The sequence below is a fragment of the Anomaloglossus baeobatrachus genome, chromosome 6 (assembly GCF_048569485.1).
Source record: "Anomaloglossus baeobatrachus isolate aAnoBae1 chromosome 6, aAnoBae1.hap1, whole genome shotgun sequence".
NCBI lineage: Eukaryota > Metazoa > Chordata > Amphibia > Anura > Aromobatidae > Anomaloglossus > Anomaloglossus baeobatrachus.
Genome location: NC_134358.1, coordinates 131,962,310 through 131,978,831, shown reverse-complemented (window position 1 = coordinate 131,978,831; position 16,522 = coordinate 131,962,310). Strand labels below are relative to the sequence as shown.

The following is a 16,522-nucleotide window of genomic DNA, read 5'->3' as shown; positions in this document are numbered from 1 at the left end:
ACAAGTATCGGCGCTTTCCGTGTTTTTTCAAAAGCGTCTAGCCAGGCTTCCGCAGGTACGCACGTTCCTGCAGGGGGTTTGCCACATAGTCCCTCCTTACAAGCGTCCGCTAGAACCCTGGGATCTTAACAGGGTGCTAATGGCTCTTCAAAAACCACCCTTCGAGCCGATGAGGGATGTTTCTCTTTCACGTCTTTCGCAGAAGGTGGTCTTCCTAGTGGCAGTCACATCACTTCGGAGAGTGTCTGAGCTAGCAGCGCTGTCATGCAAAGCCCCCTTCCTGGTGTTTCACCAGGATAAGGTGGTTCTGCGTCCGGTCCCGGATTTTCTCCCTAAGGTGGTATCTCCTTTTCAGCTCAATCAGGATATCTCCTTACCTTCTTTTTGTCCTAATCCAGTTCACCAATGTGAAAAGGATTTGCACTTGTTAGATCTTGTGAGAGCACTCAGACTCTACATTTCTCGTACGGCGCCCCTGCGCCGTTCTGATGCGCTCTTTGTCCTTGTCGCTGGCCAGCGTAAAGGGTCACAGGCTTCCAAGTCAACCTTGGCTCGGTGGATCAAGGAACCGATTCTTAAAGCCTTCCGTTCTTCTGGGCTTCCGGTCCCTTCAGGGCTGAAAGCCCATTCTACCAGAGCCGTGGGTGTGTCCTGGGCATTGCGGCACCAGGCTACGGCTCAGCAGGTATGTCAGGCGGCTACCTGGTCGAGTCTGCACACTTTCACGAAACACTATCAGGTGCATACCTATGCTTCGGCAGATGCCAGCCTAGGTAGGCGAGTCCTTCAGGCGGCGGTTGCCCACCTGTAGGAAGGGGCCGTTTTACGGCTCTTTTTATTCAAGGTATTCTTTTACCCACCCAGGGACTGCTTTTGGACGTCCCAATTGTCTGGGTCTCCCAATGGAGCGACAAAGAAGAAGGGAATTTTGTTTACTTACCGTAAATTCCTTTTCTTCTAGCTCCTATTGGGAGACCCAGCACCCGCCCCTGTTCCCTTCGGGCTGTTGTTTTTTTGTGTACACATGTTGTTCATGTTGCATTGTTCTTTGGTTCATGGTTTAGTTCTCCGAACATCCTTCGGATTGAGTTTACCTTAGACCAATTTATAAGTTTCCTCCTTCCTGCTTTGGCACCAAAACTGATGGGCCCGTGATGCACGGGAGGGTGTATAGGCAGAGGGGAGGGGTTACACTTTTTAAAGTGTAATGCTTTGTGTGGCCTCCGGAGGCAGAAGCTATACACCAATTGTCTGGGTCTCCCAATAGGAGCTAGAAGAAAAGGAATTTACGGTAAGTAAACAAAATTCCCTTCTTCCCAGCCTAAACACCCGAGCTGCACCCTAATGGTATGTACAGCCTGTGCCTGATAGTGCCAGTACTGCACTGGCTGCACCTTATATAGAAAATGCTGATGTTTGGTTCCCTTTAAGTTTAGGCATATTTACTAAAAATTTTGTAATAAGTGGAGTAAAAAATTGATGTGTTTGCTTTTAACATTTCCAACAATAAAATGTCAACAATTTTTGGAAAGATTTAGCCATAATTGCAATGATAAACATCCCCTTCCAAGTGTGAAAAAACGTGATAAGGCGCACAGTATAGTATAACAGTCATATATTGTATGAAACCAAATAAACAGACAGCAAATTAAAAACACCAGCGCATCGGCTGGTGTATATGCACCATTAGACACAGTCATTAAAGGGAATCTGTCAGCAGGTTTTTGCTACCTAATTTGAGAGCAGCATAGCATAGGGGCAGATATCCTGATTCCAGCGATGCGTCACTTAATGGGTTGCTTAGTGTAGTTTTGATAAAATCACCTATTAATCAGTAGGAGATTATCATTAGAGGACTACTTGCAAGTGCTGCCAGTTAGTCTAGCATATTCATGAGCTCTGTATAACTGCTAGATCTGCAGCAGAAAAAACATTATTTTTATCAAAATCACAACAAACAGCTCAGTAAGTGACACATCGCTGGAATCAGGGTCTCTGTCTCTACATTATGCTGCTTTCAGATGGGGGAGCAAAAACCTGGTGACAGATTCCCTGTAATGAATTTGCTGCATTCTTCTCTAGTACACATTTCATCGATACCGGTGTATAAAACACTAGTCTTGATGAATAGTTCACCCTTCAGGCACATGTGATGTGTCCTGTACATCAAGGCCGCTTTACACGCTGCGACATCGCTAGTGATATCGCTATCAATCGCACCCGCCCCCGTCGTTTGTGCGTCACGGGCAAATCACTGCCCGTGGCGAACAATATCTCTAGGACGCGTCACACATACTTACCTTCCTAGCGACATTGCTGTGGCCGGCGAATAACCTCTTTTTTAAGGGGGTGGTTCGTGCGGCGTCACAGTGACATCAATCAGTGGGCCACCAATAGAAGCGGAGGGGCAGAGAGCAGCCGCATTCACGTCACTCCCACCTCGTTGCCGGAGGACGCAGGAACGCTGTTGTTCGTCGTTCCCGGGGTGTCACACATAGTGATGTGTGCTGCCTCAGGAACGATGAACAACCTGCGTCCCAAAAGAGCAACGATATTTGGAAAATGAACGACGTGTCAACAATCAACGATTTGGTGAGTATTTCTGATTGTTAGCGGTCGCTCGTAGGTGTCACACGCAACAACGTCGCTAATGAGGGCGGATGTGCGTCACGAATTCCGTGACCCCAACGATATCTCGTTAGCGATGTTGTTGCATGTAAAGCGGCCTTTAGGAATAGATGTGTTCATAAAGAATTTAAAGAAGACCTGACACCAGGTTTTGGTCGCTTGACTGTTCTGATTTTTTTACTGATTTTTAATTTTATTTATATTCAGCTATATGATTCTGGAGAGTTTTCCTTTTTATTTAGTGATCATTTATATGCTCTTTACCAAGGCTACTCTACATTATTACCCTTTCAGCAATGCCCCCTTTGTGAAGAACATAAAAATTAGCACTAAATAAATAGGCCCACATGTCTGGAACTGTATGATGCATTAAAAAAAAAATCCATAATACTCAGCAGCAAATATGAGAAAAATTGGTCAGATGAATCCAGAGACATGTCCTTTTCAAGAGCCATTTAGAAATCTACAGGAGCTAATTATTTTGTATGTAATATAGTAGATTAATTTAGTATTTTCTAAGCAATTTTTTTTTGACTGAGCAAATTTTTTTACTTACATGAACACATGTGTAAAGGATTACCGTATTTTTCGCTTTATAAGACGCACTTTTGTTCCCCCAAATTTTGGGGGAAAGTAGTGAGTGCATCTTATAATCTGAATATGCAGGGGGGGTGTATATATATATTGCAGGGTCCAGGGGAGGTGGCGGCAGCTCTGGAGCGGTGCTGGGTGCTTGTGAAAGCTGCAGGAGGGAGCCTTTGATCTCCTGCTCCCGCTCATATAATATGCACTGCCGCTGTCCATCACCGTGGTGCTGAAACCGCACCACGGCGATGGGCTGGGGCAGCGGCGCATATTATATCTGCCTGCGCCCTCCTTTGATCGCACATGATCCCCCCTGTGTTAGATATGGCCCCCATACTGCTGCCCATAGTAAAATAAAAAAAGCTTTACTTACCTCCAATGCTGATGTCCCGGTGTCTCTGCTGCTGCTGTCTGTGATCAGGCATGCAGAGATGATATCACTCTGCTGTACCGATCACATGACCGACACTGATAACCAGGAAGTGGAGGAGGATGAGCAGCACGGAGGGAGACACGAGGAGGGACAGCACTGAGAAGGTAAGGAAAGAGTGTTTTATTTTACTATGGGCAGCAGCATGGGGGCCATATCTAACACAGGAGAGGTGTGCCATCTATAGTGGCCATGGGCAGCACACATGGGGGCCATATCTAACACAGGGGAGGTGTGCCATCTATAGTGGCCATGAGCAGCACACATGGGGGCCATATCTAACAGGGGAGGTGTGCCATCTATAGTGACCATGGGCAGCACACATGGGGGCTATATCTAACACAGGGGAGGTGTGCCATCTATAGTGGCCATGGGCAGCACACATGGGGGCCATATCTAACACAGGGGAGGTGTGCCATCTATAGGGGCCATGGGCAGCACAGGGGGACGTGTGCAATCCATAGGGGGCCATGGGCAGCACAGGGGAACATGTGCCATAAATACGGGACATGTGCCAGCAATAGGGGATGTGTGTCATCAATGAGGGACATGTGGCATCACTGGGGGACGTGTCCGAGCACAAGGGGGCTATATTCAATATAAGGGGGGCCATATCCAGTTTAAGGGGGGCTAATTTTAGGATGGGGGGCTATGAGGGACATATACCCTATATGATTTGTTAGACGGACACTGGCATTATAAGATGGACCCCATTTAACATTAAAAAAAAAAAATTCTCTTTTCCTTCACCAAATTTGGGGGTGCGTCTTATAATTAAGTGCGTCTTATAAAGCGAAAAATACGGTACTTTTTCTCACATTTCATTCTTCTTTCCAGCTGTGGTACTGGTCATTGCCGACTCAGGATGATATATTATGCTGCAATATTTTTTACAGTTTAATTTCATCTAATACTTTCCAGGAAGGAAAAGATAGAATCACTATTGTATGAAGGCTGCAGTGAGAGGTCAGTCAGTGATATCTGTAGGTTTGATACTATCGTATGACCTTTATACTAAATAGGATATTTTGTTTTCTAACAGTAACCCCACAAGTCCATAAATAGGTAGTACATTGCCATACAGAGGTGCAGTATAGCGATATAAGGAGTACCGGAAGTTCCTTTACAATTCTAGTGTATATCTGCATGGTCTCACTGTTCTAGGCTCAAGTAATCACTCAATTAAAGCGGGCTTTACATATCCCGCCCACCTCCTTCCCTCCTCATTGCGTGCGGCCGCAGGTACGATGTTGTTCCTCGTTCCTGCGGTGTCACATGTAGCGATGTGTGCTGCCGCAGGAACGATTGACGAACAACATCGTACCTGCAACAGCAACGATAATCGGGATAGGAATGACTGGACAACGATCAACAATATGGTGAGTATTTTTGATCGTTAACGGTTGTTCCTGCGGTGTCACACGCAACGACGTCGCTAACAAGGCCGGATGTGCGTCACGAATTTCGTGACCCCAACGACATCTCGTGAGCGATGTCGTTGTGTGTAAAGCCCGATTAAAGGCCGCTTTACACGCAACGACATCGCTAACGAGATGTCGTTGGGGGCACGAAATTTGGGACGCACATCTGGCCTCATTAGCGACGTTGTTGCGTGTGACACACACGAACGACTGTTGACGATCAAAATTACTTACCTAATCGTTGATCGTTGACGCATTGTTCCTTTCCCGATTATCGTTGCTGTTGCAGGACGCAGGTTGTTCGTCGTTCCTGCGACAGCACACATCGCTACTTGTGACACTGCAGGAATGAGGAACATCACCTTACCTGCGGCCGCCCGCAATGAGGAAGGAAGAAGGTGGGCGGGATGTGCGGCCCGCTCATCTCTGCCCCTCTGCTTCTATTCGGTGGCCGCTTAGTGACGCCGAACAAACCAACCCCTTAGAAAGGAGGCGGTTCATCGGCCACAGCGACGTCGCTAGGAAGGTAAGTATAGTGTGACTGGGACTAAAGATATTGTGCGCCACTGGCAGCGATTTGCCCGTGACGCACAAACGACGGGTCGGGTGCGATCGGCAGCGACATCGCTAGCGATGCCGCTGTGTGTAAAGTGAAAAGGTGGAATATCGGTCTTACGAGCGCTGATAATGCACTGGTTCCATTAAAGGTTAGATTGTTTTATTGTTAAAATATTTTTTATATATAAAATATACAATTCTCCTGTTGGTTAAATCAATACAACGCGTTTCAGCATTACATCAATGCTTTCCTCAGGTACCTTAGGAAAGCATTGATGTAATGCTGAAACGCGTTGTATTGATTTAACCAACAGGAGAATTGTATATTTTATATATAAAAAATATTTTAACAATAAAACAATCTAACCTTTAATGGAACCAGTGCATTATCAGCGCTCGTAAGACCGATATTCCACCTTTTCACCATAAGCTCAATCCCCCAGAGGGAATCGGTCAGAGCTGCAGAAAGACACAGGTTATCCACTCCAAAGCGGAACTTTCAGCTGGAGAGCGGAGGATCGTTGCAGACTCCAAGACCCATAGTGCCGGGGATACTAGGAGGAACCAGCGGTCCTGAGTCCGGACATCTCCACTAAAGACTACAACCTAACAGCATTGATATCAAGGATCCAAACCCCCATCCATCCAGAGGATCTAATAAGCCAACACCGAGGTTGTGCGAGGGCGCACAACCTCACCAGGTGAGCAAATTCAAACTCTCCTTAATCTAACCCTAGACCATCGGGTACTTGTCATATGCGCTATATATTTTTTTACAGTGGCTGTGTGTAAAGTGGCCTTAACTCAATTAATTGCATTTATACACCAGTGCCGGCAGAGAACGTTAATTTTATTGATATATACATTACTGTTTTTTTTTTTTGTTCTCTCATACAGCTTAACGCCTGAAATAATCAGTACACCATCCTCCCCTGAAGAGGAACACAAACCATTTTTAAATGCTGAGGTTGAACTTGATGCCCATGTTCCAACAACGAAAATTCAGATTAGACTGGCTGATGGAAGTCGTCTCATCCAAAGATTCAATCTGAGTCATAGGTAATATCCACCAGAACCTGACTATTTTTACAACTTTACTCATGCATATCTGTACTAGAGAGGAGGAAAGGGACCCCACACTACCTATTCAGTGATCCTATTTAAGGATATGTTCACATATATTTTTCAGGTGGACAAAATATAACTTTTATTAGATAAGGACAGAAAGCACACTGACAAACAAACAAATGAGCCTGTAATGAAACAGGCAATGTTGCAAAGAGAATTCACATAGGAGAAATGACCATGGGAAAACAAAAAACCCAAATTGCAGCTATCAATAAATGAACTGCTATTATGCGGTCATAAACCTCCCAAAGGAATTCAGGGGGAAATGTAGCTTAATTCAAAGCACACATAAAAATAAAAGAAGCACATTTCTGAGTATAGCCTAAACAACCTAACCCACTCTAAAGAGTGCTTTACACGCTGCGACATCGCTAATGATATATCGTCGGGGTCACGTCGTTAGTGACGCACATCCGGCACCGTCAGCGACATCGCAGCATGTGACACCTAGGAGCGATGATCAATGATCGCAAGAGCGTCATAAATCGTTGATCGTTGACTTGTCGCTCCTTTTCATAATATTGTTGGTGGTGCATGCCACTGGTTGTTTGTCGTTCCTGCGGCACCACACATCGCTAAGTGTGACACCACAGGAACAACGAACATCTCCTTACCTGCGTCCACCGGCAATGAGGAAGGAAGGAGGTGGGCGGCATGTTCCGGCCGCTCATCTCCGCCCCTTCTCTGCTATTGGGCGGCCGCTTAGTGACGTCGCTATGACGCCGAACGCACCTTCCCCTTGAAGGAGGGATTGATTGGCGGTCACAACGACGTCGCCGAAAAGGAATGTGCATGTTACGCTGCCATAGCGATAATGTTCGCTACGGTAGCGATCAACAAATGTCGCACGAACGACGGGGGCGGGTGGTATCGCGCACTACATCACTAGCAATTGCTAGCGATGTTGCAGCGTGTAAAGCACCCTTTCGTTTTTTGGCACGCACATACTAGATTTGCTACTATTTCTATTCCAAAATAATTATTGGTATTTTTACATCTTTTTGATTTTTTTGCTATTGCATGCTACCACTGCCTACAGTGCATGCCTGGGACGTCATTGGTTGGCAATTACACAGGGAGCTGCCAGCAGTGAATCTTGATGATTTGCCCAAGTGCATTCAGTGCAGAACATTCTTTAGACAACCATTAACAACCTAACTCCCTGACTTTATCTTCTTGATGTGGTAATTTCAATGTTGTGGAGTGTGTGTGTGTGCGTGTGTGTGTGTGTGTTTGTGTGTGTGTGTGTATGTGTATGGTACTGTAAGAAAGTTTCAGACATGTATGAAAAAAATGCTAAAAAGTAAGAATGCTTTAAAAAATAAAACAGTATCAGTTTTTGGTATACTTGCCCACAAATTTTAAAGGAAAATTGCAGGAATTTTGTTCCCAGTGCTTTAGAAAACTAAGTATAGTGGATGTAGGTTAACACAAATCCTTCTATCTCTTCAAGTAATCCCAGACAAGCTTGATTATGTTGAGATCAGGGCTCTTAACGACATTGACTGAAGAGACACATACAGTCATGGCTGAAAGTGTTGGTGCCAGTGAAATTGTTCCAGAAAATGAAGTATTTCTCCAAGGAAATTATTGCAATTAAATTTGTTGTTATAAACATTGTTTTTTTCTTTTGTGTATTAGAACAGCACAAAACAAAACTGAGAAAAAAAGGCAAATTGGACAGAATTCACACAAAATCCCTAAAATGGGCTGGCAGAGTAGTTGGCACATTTCAAAAATTAGGGTTAAACACCTTTGTCTTAAAGCCTGTGATCCTCTTTCAAACTTACCAATGGCAATTAAAGGTATGGGCAATTTAAAAATCAGACCTGAAACCAGATGAAAAGGGAAGAAGTTGACTCAGTCTTTGTATTCTGTGTCTGTGTGTGCCACACTAAGCATGGAGAACAGAAAGAGGACTTGAGAACCAAAATTGTTGAAAAATATCAACAATCTCAGGCAATCTTGATGTTCCTTTGTTCACAGCATGCAATATTATCAAGAAGTTTACAACTCATGAAACTGTAGTTAATGTCCCTGGATATAAATGGCAGAAAAAAATTGATGAAAGGTTATAATGCAGGATAATCTTGACAGTGGATAATCAGCCCCAATCAAGTTTCAAAGAAATTCATACTGTTCTGCAGGCTCCGGGGGCATCAGTGTCAGGGTGAACTATCCATCGACATTTGAATTAAATGTAGTGCTGTGGCAAAAGACCCAGGAGGAGCCACTGCTGATACCGAGACATAAAAAAGCTAGAGTCCGTTTGTCAAAATCCTTTTGTAAAATTGTCTTATGGACAGATGAAACCAAGATAAAGCTTTTGGTAAAGCACATCATTCTACTATTTACCGAAAAGAGAATGAGGCCTACCAAGAAAAGAACACAGTACCTACAGTCAAATATGGTGGACGTTAAAAGTAGTTTTGGGGTTGATTTGCTGCCTCCAGCATTGAGTGCCTTAACTTTGTTCAAGGCATCATGAAATCCGAAGATTGCCAGAGGATTTTGGGTTGCAATGTACTGCCCTGAGTCCAGATCCAAATATCATTGAACACCGGTGGAGAGATCTTAAAATTGCTGATGGGAGAAAGTGCCCTTCAAATATGTGAGACCTGGAGTAGTTTGTGCACAGTGGTCCAAAAATTCTAGTTGAGAGGTGTAAGAAGCTTGGTAGTAGTTATAGGAAGTGATTGATTGCAGTTGTTTATTCCAGAGGGTGTGCAATTAAATGTTAGTTTATGTTGCTAACAATTTTGTCCAGTCCATTTTTGTTCTTTTTTGTGAAACTATGTCCAATTTGCCTTTTTTTCTCATTTTTTCTTCTTCCGTATTTTTCGCTTTATAAGACGCACCGGATTATAAGACGCACCCCAAACTTAGACATAAAAAAAGGTAAAGAAAAAGAAAAATGGGGTCCGTCTTATAATCCGGTGTTCTCTTACCGGAGGGGGGCAGCAGTGGTGGTGAAGCGGGGTCACAGGAGGCAGCGGATTTGCTGGCAGGCACGGCGGGTCAGTGGCAGCGGGGTCCGGGGTGGCAGGAGTCGGGAGGCCCGTGGTGGTGGTGGCGGCAGCAGCGGCGACGGCGGGTAAGGCATGCAGCAGGCCGTTGCAGTGAGTGTCCCAGTGTCCGCGGTCCCGGTTCAAATAATGGCGCCTGCGCAGATGGAGCTCTCGTCCAAGGGCTCCATCTGCGCACGCGCCCGCTGCCATCATTTGAAACTGGGACCGCGGACAAACTGGGTAAGTTGCTGCACAGCCGCCCGCCCCGCAAATACAGAGTGGCAGCCAGCAGGCTGCCCGCCCACCCTGCGTGCAAGCGGCCAGGTACCTGTGCTTGCGTGCGGGCGGCAGCACCCGGCCGCTGCCCGCACACAGCCGCCGACCTCCGCCCGCACACAGCCGCCGACCTCCGCCCGCACACAGCCGCTGACCTCCGCCCGCACACAGCCGCTGACCTCCGCCCGCACACAGCCGCCGACCTCCGCCCGCACACAGCCGCCGCCCGCACACAGCCGCCGACCGCCGCCCGCACACAGCACCTGGCCGCACACAGCCACCGGCCGCTGCCCGCACACAGCCGCCTCTCGCACACAGCCCCCGGCCGCCGCTCGCACACAGCCCCCGGCCGCCGCTCGCACACAGCACCCGGCCGCCGCTCGCACACAGCACCCGGCCGCCGCCCGCACACAGCACCCGGCCGCCGCCCGCACACAGCACCCGGCCGCCGCCCGCACACAGCACCCGGCCGCCGCCCGCACACAGCACCCGGCCGCCGCTCGCACACAGCACCCGGCCGCCGCTCGCACACAGCACCCGGCCGCCGCTCGCACACAGCACCCGGCCTCCGCCCGCACACAGCACCCGACCGCCGCCCGCACACAGCCACGGGTACCCGGCTGCCACCGCACGCAAGCACAGGTACCCGGCCGCTTGCACGCAGCCACAGGCACCCGGCCGCCCGATCACCGCACAGACAGGACCCCCAGGTAGCGCTATATTCGGTTTATAAGACGCACCCCCCATTTTCCTCTCAAATTTTTGGGAGGAAAAGTGCGTCTTATAAAGCGAAAAATACGGTACTTCATTTCCGGAACAATTTTGAAGGTCCCAACACTTTTGGATATGACTGCACATATACAGTATATAATAATGTATTATCATTACAAAATATTCAGTTTTAATCAAATTAGTTGATGCAAAAACAAATACACCTCACTTCAAAAACTACTTATCCTAGTATTTTGTATGATCACCATGATTTTTACCAACTCTCCTAGGCATGGAGTGAACAGTTTTGTTGACATACTACAGCGTCTGTCTTTTTCCATTTCCATTCTTCAAAAACAACCTCTTTTAGAGCCTGGATGCTTGTTGGAGAGTGATGTTCAGCTTATTTTTTCAGAATTACCCATAGGTGTTTCAGTTGGGTTCAGATCAGGAGACATACTTGGCAACTGATTCACTTTCATCATGTTTTCTTTCAGAAATCCAATAGTGGCTTTAGAGGTCTGTTTTGGATCATTATCATATAGGAAAAGTGCACATCTACCAGAGGCATGGAGTGATGGTAGCATCTTCACTTTCAATATAGAGCAGTATATCTGTGAATTCATGATACCATCAATGAAATGTAGCTCCCGACATCAGCAGCCCCACATAAAGACTCTGTCACCACCATGTTTCACTGTAAGCTCCATGCATTTTTTGTTTGTACTTCTCACCTTTTAGATGCCATACAGTCTTGAAGCTTCCTAAATAAAATCCCTATATTATCTTTAAGAGATCAAGCTCCTAACTATCTACGGGGTAATGTGCAAATATATATATATATAGCGCCATAGTTTATTCTGGGCGCCCCCGTCCAGCGTCAACTAATCCTTGATGCACCCTAGATTAAAAGTATTAAAGCACTATGGGGGCAGGGAAAAGGAGGAGAGGGGAGGAGACACTCTCTATGGGGTCCCTATCTCACCCTGTGTGAACTCACTCCTACCTACCAACGGAGGGTGTGACGCCGTAACTGTTTTGGGCGCCCCCGTTCCACGTCAGCTTGCCCTTATTGCACCCTAACTTATAAGTGAATTAATACTAAAAAATGGCACAACACTCATACGTGATTCAAGAAGATGGAGTTATGAACCCGCAACCTGTAATTTAATAACATAAATACCAGTTCTTTGCAAGAAATGATTGCAGTCAATAATCAGTATGCTATTACTTGAATCCGTACGTTTGTGACCATCATGCATGGAGACACACAAAAAACGTCAAACTATGTAGGTATACCAAGATGCACAAGATAATCATGAAGCTAAATGATAGACTCATCAGTCGTGCAATCTTATATTAGGGCAATCCTACATATTAAGAAGCAAACCAGCACATCAAATGCAATAAGATTTGCACTCAAAAGGGAAATAATTAATTGCAACTACTTCCCTTCAGATGAATGTTTCCATACCGCCTCGACGCGTTTCCCCTTTTTTTTTGGATGCAAGGATCATCAGGAGGCAAAATATCCCAGCTGTCAGATGTGGTGATCCATGGCTGTGTGCCCTGATCACAGGATGTGCAGGGTTTAAAAGTTGGCGCCATTAGGTCACATGGAGCTGCCAGCCAATCAAAATCACTGGCTACTTTGTCCCTAATGATTTTACTGCGCATGCCACCTGGGTGCACGCAGGCGCAGTGTAGTTGCATACATTTTCAGAAAGGTGCGGCAACTAAAATTAGTACCGCGCTTATTCCTTTCAGGCATCCAGGTTCCATCCGGCCCCCACATCCCCATTCACAAACCACCGCTCATCATAATTACTAGAATAGAGCGATGCTTATAGAACGCAAGCGCTCTTCCTAATCGGCATCATATATACTGCCCACTGTGGCGCATCATAATTATCCAGTTAACACCCGTGACCCGTGGGCGGGATGACACAATCGTGCATGCACGCTAGTCCTGCGGCATCACAAATCACAATAGCATCTCATCACGGCGCCCAATCAGTTGCTGCGGTTAGGGTAGCGCTCCAATCAGAGGGATAATGTGTCCCGACCAATCCGCATCGTACACGTCACCCGCAAAGATGTCTCGTAACTATCCAACCAGATCACACAGATAAGATGACATATCCGCGCATGCGCGCTGGCATCCCGGCATCGCAGACATGTCAATAAGATGACCTATTCGCGCATGCGCGCTGGCATCCCGGCATCACAGACGCGTCTCATTATTGCGTCTAATCAGATACCAGTAACACAGCCGCGCATGCGCGGTGGCACAAGAGCTTCTGCCTCAGCCCTATTATATGGAGCGAGAGGCACAGTACTACCCATTACAAGATTCATAGGTGATTGAACAAGGCTCAAAAGGGACATCACATGCTGTCTAATAGCAGCGAGATTAACGGGGACGAGGGGAGAGGGGGGAGAGAGAAGGGGTGGGGAAATGGGGGGAGGGGTTTCAGATCTTAAAGGCAACAACTAAAGACAAGGTATCGAGGCCAGTGATTATGAACACCTTAAAAATTTAAAGGTGTATATTTACATACCCGTAGATCCCCGTTCTCGGGGCAATGACGGGTTGGGTATATCAATCGGGACAATAGTTTGATTAAGATTTTAAATTTAACCGACCAATTGGAAAAAGGGAGTTATATTGAATCTGCAAGATTTATAGAAATCAAGAGTAGGTTAGCCTATCATTTAGACCTAGCGGCACTTGTGTTTTTAGAAAATAAATCCACCTACATTCTCTCTGCAGAATCCCCTTATCCAGGTTACCACCCCTAGGACTGAGTTTAACCACTTCAACAATTACAAATGAGATGGACCTGCTATCACCCTGGTGGAATTCCCAGACGTGTCGGGCCAGGGGGGTGTCTCTCTTATGTTTAATGTCCCCTAAATGTTCACCGACACGTCTGCGTAGCTCCCTTGTAGTCTTACCCACATAATTCAAGGGGCAACTACAAGTATCCATATAGACCACCCCGCTTGGCTTGCAGTTAGAAAAATCATTGATAGAATATTTTTTGCCGGTGCTGGCACTGCAGAAACTTTTTGATGTAACAACCCAGTTACAATATTTGCAGTCGCCACACCGGAAGCATCCTATAGGTCTTCTGTCAAGCCATGTACCAGAAGGAACTGGTCTCTGATAATGATTATGGACTAGTTGGTCCCTAAGCGAAATTCCACGTCTATAGGTGATAGATGGACGAGGAGCAATGTTGTTACAAATGTCTGGATCTGCACGGAGAATTCTCCAGTGTTAACGGAGTATGCCATAAATTCTTTCTGACTGGCAGTCGAATGTCCCAATGACTCTAATGACTTCCTCATCCTTTGCCCTTACCCGAGGTTGTAAAAGAGAATCCCTATCACTGTTAAGGACATACTTAAAAGCTCCTCTCAACACGTCATCCAGGTAGCCTCTTTGTCTAAAACGGTCTTGTAGGTCCCTAGATTGCTCAAAAAAATCATTTTTATTAGAGCAATTTCTCCTCATACGGAGATATTGTCCTTTGGGTATTCCACGTTTTAGAGGGGTCGGATGGAAACTGTCCCATCTTAAGAGGCTGTTTGTTGACGTGGGCTTCCTATATGTTCGAGAGGATAGGTGTCCCTGATTGTCAACCGAAAAAACGATATCCAGAAAAGACAGTGATGATGATTCAATTTCACTTGTAAACGACAAACCAAAATCATTAGTGTTTATCTCCATGATGAATCTATGGAAGTCCACCTTGCTACGTGACCAAATCAAAAAAATATCATCGATGAACCTCCCCCAAAAGTGGATCAAATTGACCCACCAGGGGGAGTCATCGGAAAAAATGACCGTTTCCTCCCACCAGCCCAGGAGCAAGTTGGCATATGATGGGGCACAAGAACTCCCCATCGCGGTGCCCCTGCACTGGTGGAAGTACTTACCGTCAAAAACAAAATAATTGTGCATCAAGGTGTATGTCAGGAGCTCTAATACCAGATTATTATGGGGTTGCAAGTACACTGCTCTAGACCGAAGAAAATGACGTACTGCTTCAACACCCTTAAAGTGTGGTATAGAACTATATAGGGCTTTCACATCAATTGATGCAAGGAACATCCCTGATTCAACCAAAACCCCATCTGTTTTTGAGAGGAGATCAGAGGTATCACGAATATAAGATGGTAGGGCAAGGACAAAGGGTTTGAGGATCACATCAATGTAAATGCCAACATTCTGGGTGATTGACCCCACTCCCGACACTATTGGACGTCCCTTGAGTGGGGGATACCCTTTATGAATTTTCGGGAGTGTGTAGAATGTGGCCACTGAAGGTTTAATTGGCAGCATAAATTCATATTCCTTTTTTGAAATTAGGTGTGTCTCAAGGGCCTGATCCAAGATCACTGTAAGCTCTTCCAGATACATACTCGTGGGGTCAGTCTCAAGGACCCCATAGGTAGTTTTGTCCTCCAAGAGACACTTACACATACTCCTATATAGATCATGGTCCATAACAACAAGGTTTCCACCTTTATCTGATGGTTTTACTATAATCGTCTGGTTATTTTTAAGTAGTCTAAGGGCATCCCTTTCACCCTTAGTGAGATTACAAGAATCAGAGCCTGTAATTTTGCAATGTCATCCTCTACTAGCTTCAAGAAGATATCAATACTTGATAGCTCGCTCGATGGTGGTAATCTCTGACTCTTGTTGCTCAGCTCCGTGAAGGGTCCCCAACCTCTGTTTCGTTCCCCTTCCTCCAGGAGTTCCGTCAAAATATTAACCCCCTCTAAATCCGAAACCTCAATCCCCAGTTGTTTGCATCTCTCACTGTCATTGTTTTTAAAAAATTTCTTCCATTTTAATTTTTCTACAGAACAAATTAATGTCTTTAGTCCAAGAGAATCTATCAAATGACTGTGTCGGCAGAAAAGACAACCCCCTTCTTAGGACAGATGACATATCATTTGTGAGAGTGAACGAGGAGAGGTTTATTATTCGGGTATCGTTTAAATCTTTACGCCTGACTGGTCCCGACTCCTCAAATTGTAGGAGTTGGGGATTCCCTTCTCTAAAAAAGAAGGGGTACCAGACGAGGAGGACAAATGAGGCAAGACAGGACCAGAGGAAGACTGTGTTGGACCTCGAAAAAGTCTTGTTTCTGCATTTGGGCCATGAGAAAAATAATTTCCTCTCTGATTGCGCCATCGTTGTCTACGTGGCGGTCTGTTCGTGTGGCCCCTTCCTCTATAATAATCTCCTGAATAGGAAGGACCCGCTCTTTCGGAATCCGAATATTCCTGATCAGACGATGATATATCTGTATATAGTTTTGGCTCACTAGATGTTGTAAAATTATAAGCTCTCCTATCCTTAAAATCGTTGTAATCACGCAAGAATTGTTTGTGTTTTCGCTTTTTTAAGGTTGCTTGGAATTTTTCTATGTTATTCTGCAAAGATATTTCTTTCCTCCCAAAGTCAGGATCACTTTTTAAATCTAGTGCCCTTTTCCTCAATGTATCCAATTTGGTCAAAGATTCGTTATAATTTATTTTTTCCTTTTCGAGGAGCAGTTGCATAAATCTTAGCGAGGACCCTACTGATTCCTTCTCCCAATTGGACAGAAACTCAGGATCCTGTAATCTCGGGGCCGGATTTATATTTATCCGTAATCCCCTAGGGACAATACTTTGTTTGATATAATTTTCTAGGGCTTTGACTTCCCACCAGGCCCTCAAGTTCTCAGAATAGAGGTCCTGTAAATCCCTAAAAG

General features: G+C 45.7%; 1 protein-coding gene across 3 annotated transcripts in view; it reads left to right on the top strand.

Moving 5' to 3' along the window:
* The window catches only part of UBXN2B (UBX domain protein 2B), a 101,736-nt gene that overhangs the window by 57,372 nt on the left and 27,842 nt on the right, over positions 1 to 16,522 (top strand). For all 3 annotated transcript variants that reach the window (XR_012754676.1, XM_075353252.1, XM_075353253.1), the window contains one exon: positions 6,520 to 6,681. Coding sequence is in view for 2 of the 3 variants with exons in the window: in XM_075353252.1 (XP_075209367.1) it covers positions 6,520 to 6,681 (162 nt within the window). In the remaining variant the exon portion in view is untranslated. The remainder of the gene's footprint in view (positions 1 to 6,519; positions 6,682 to 16,522) is intronic.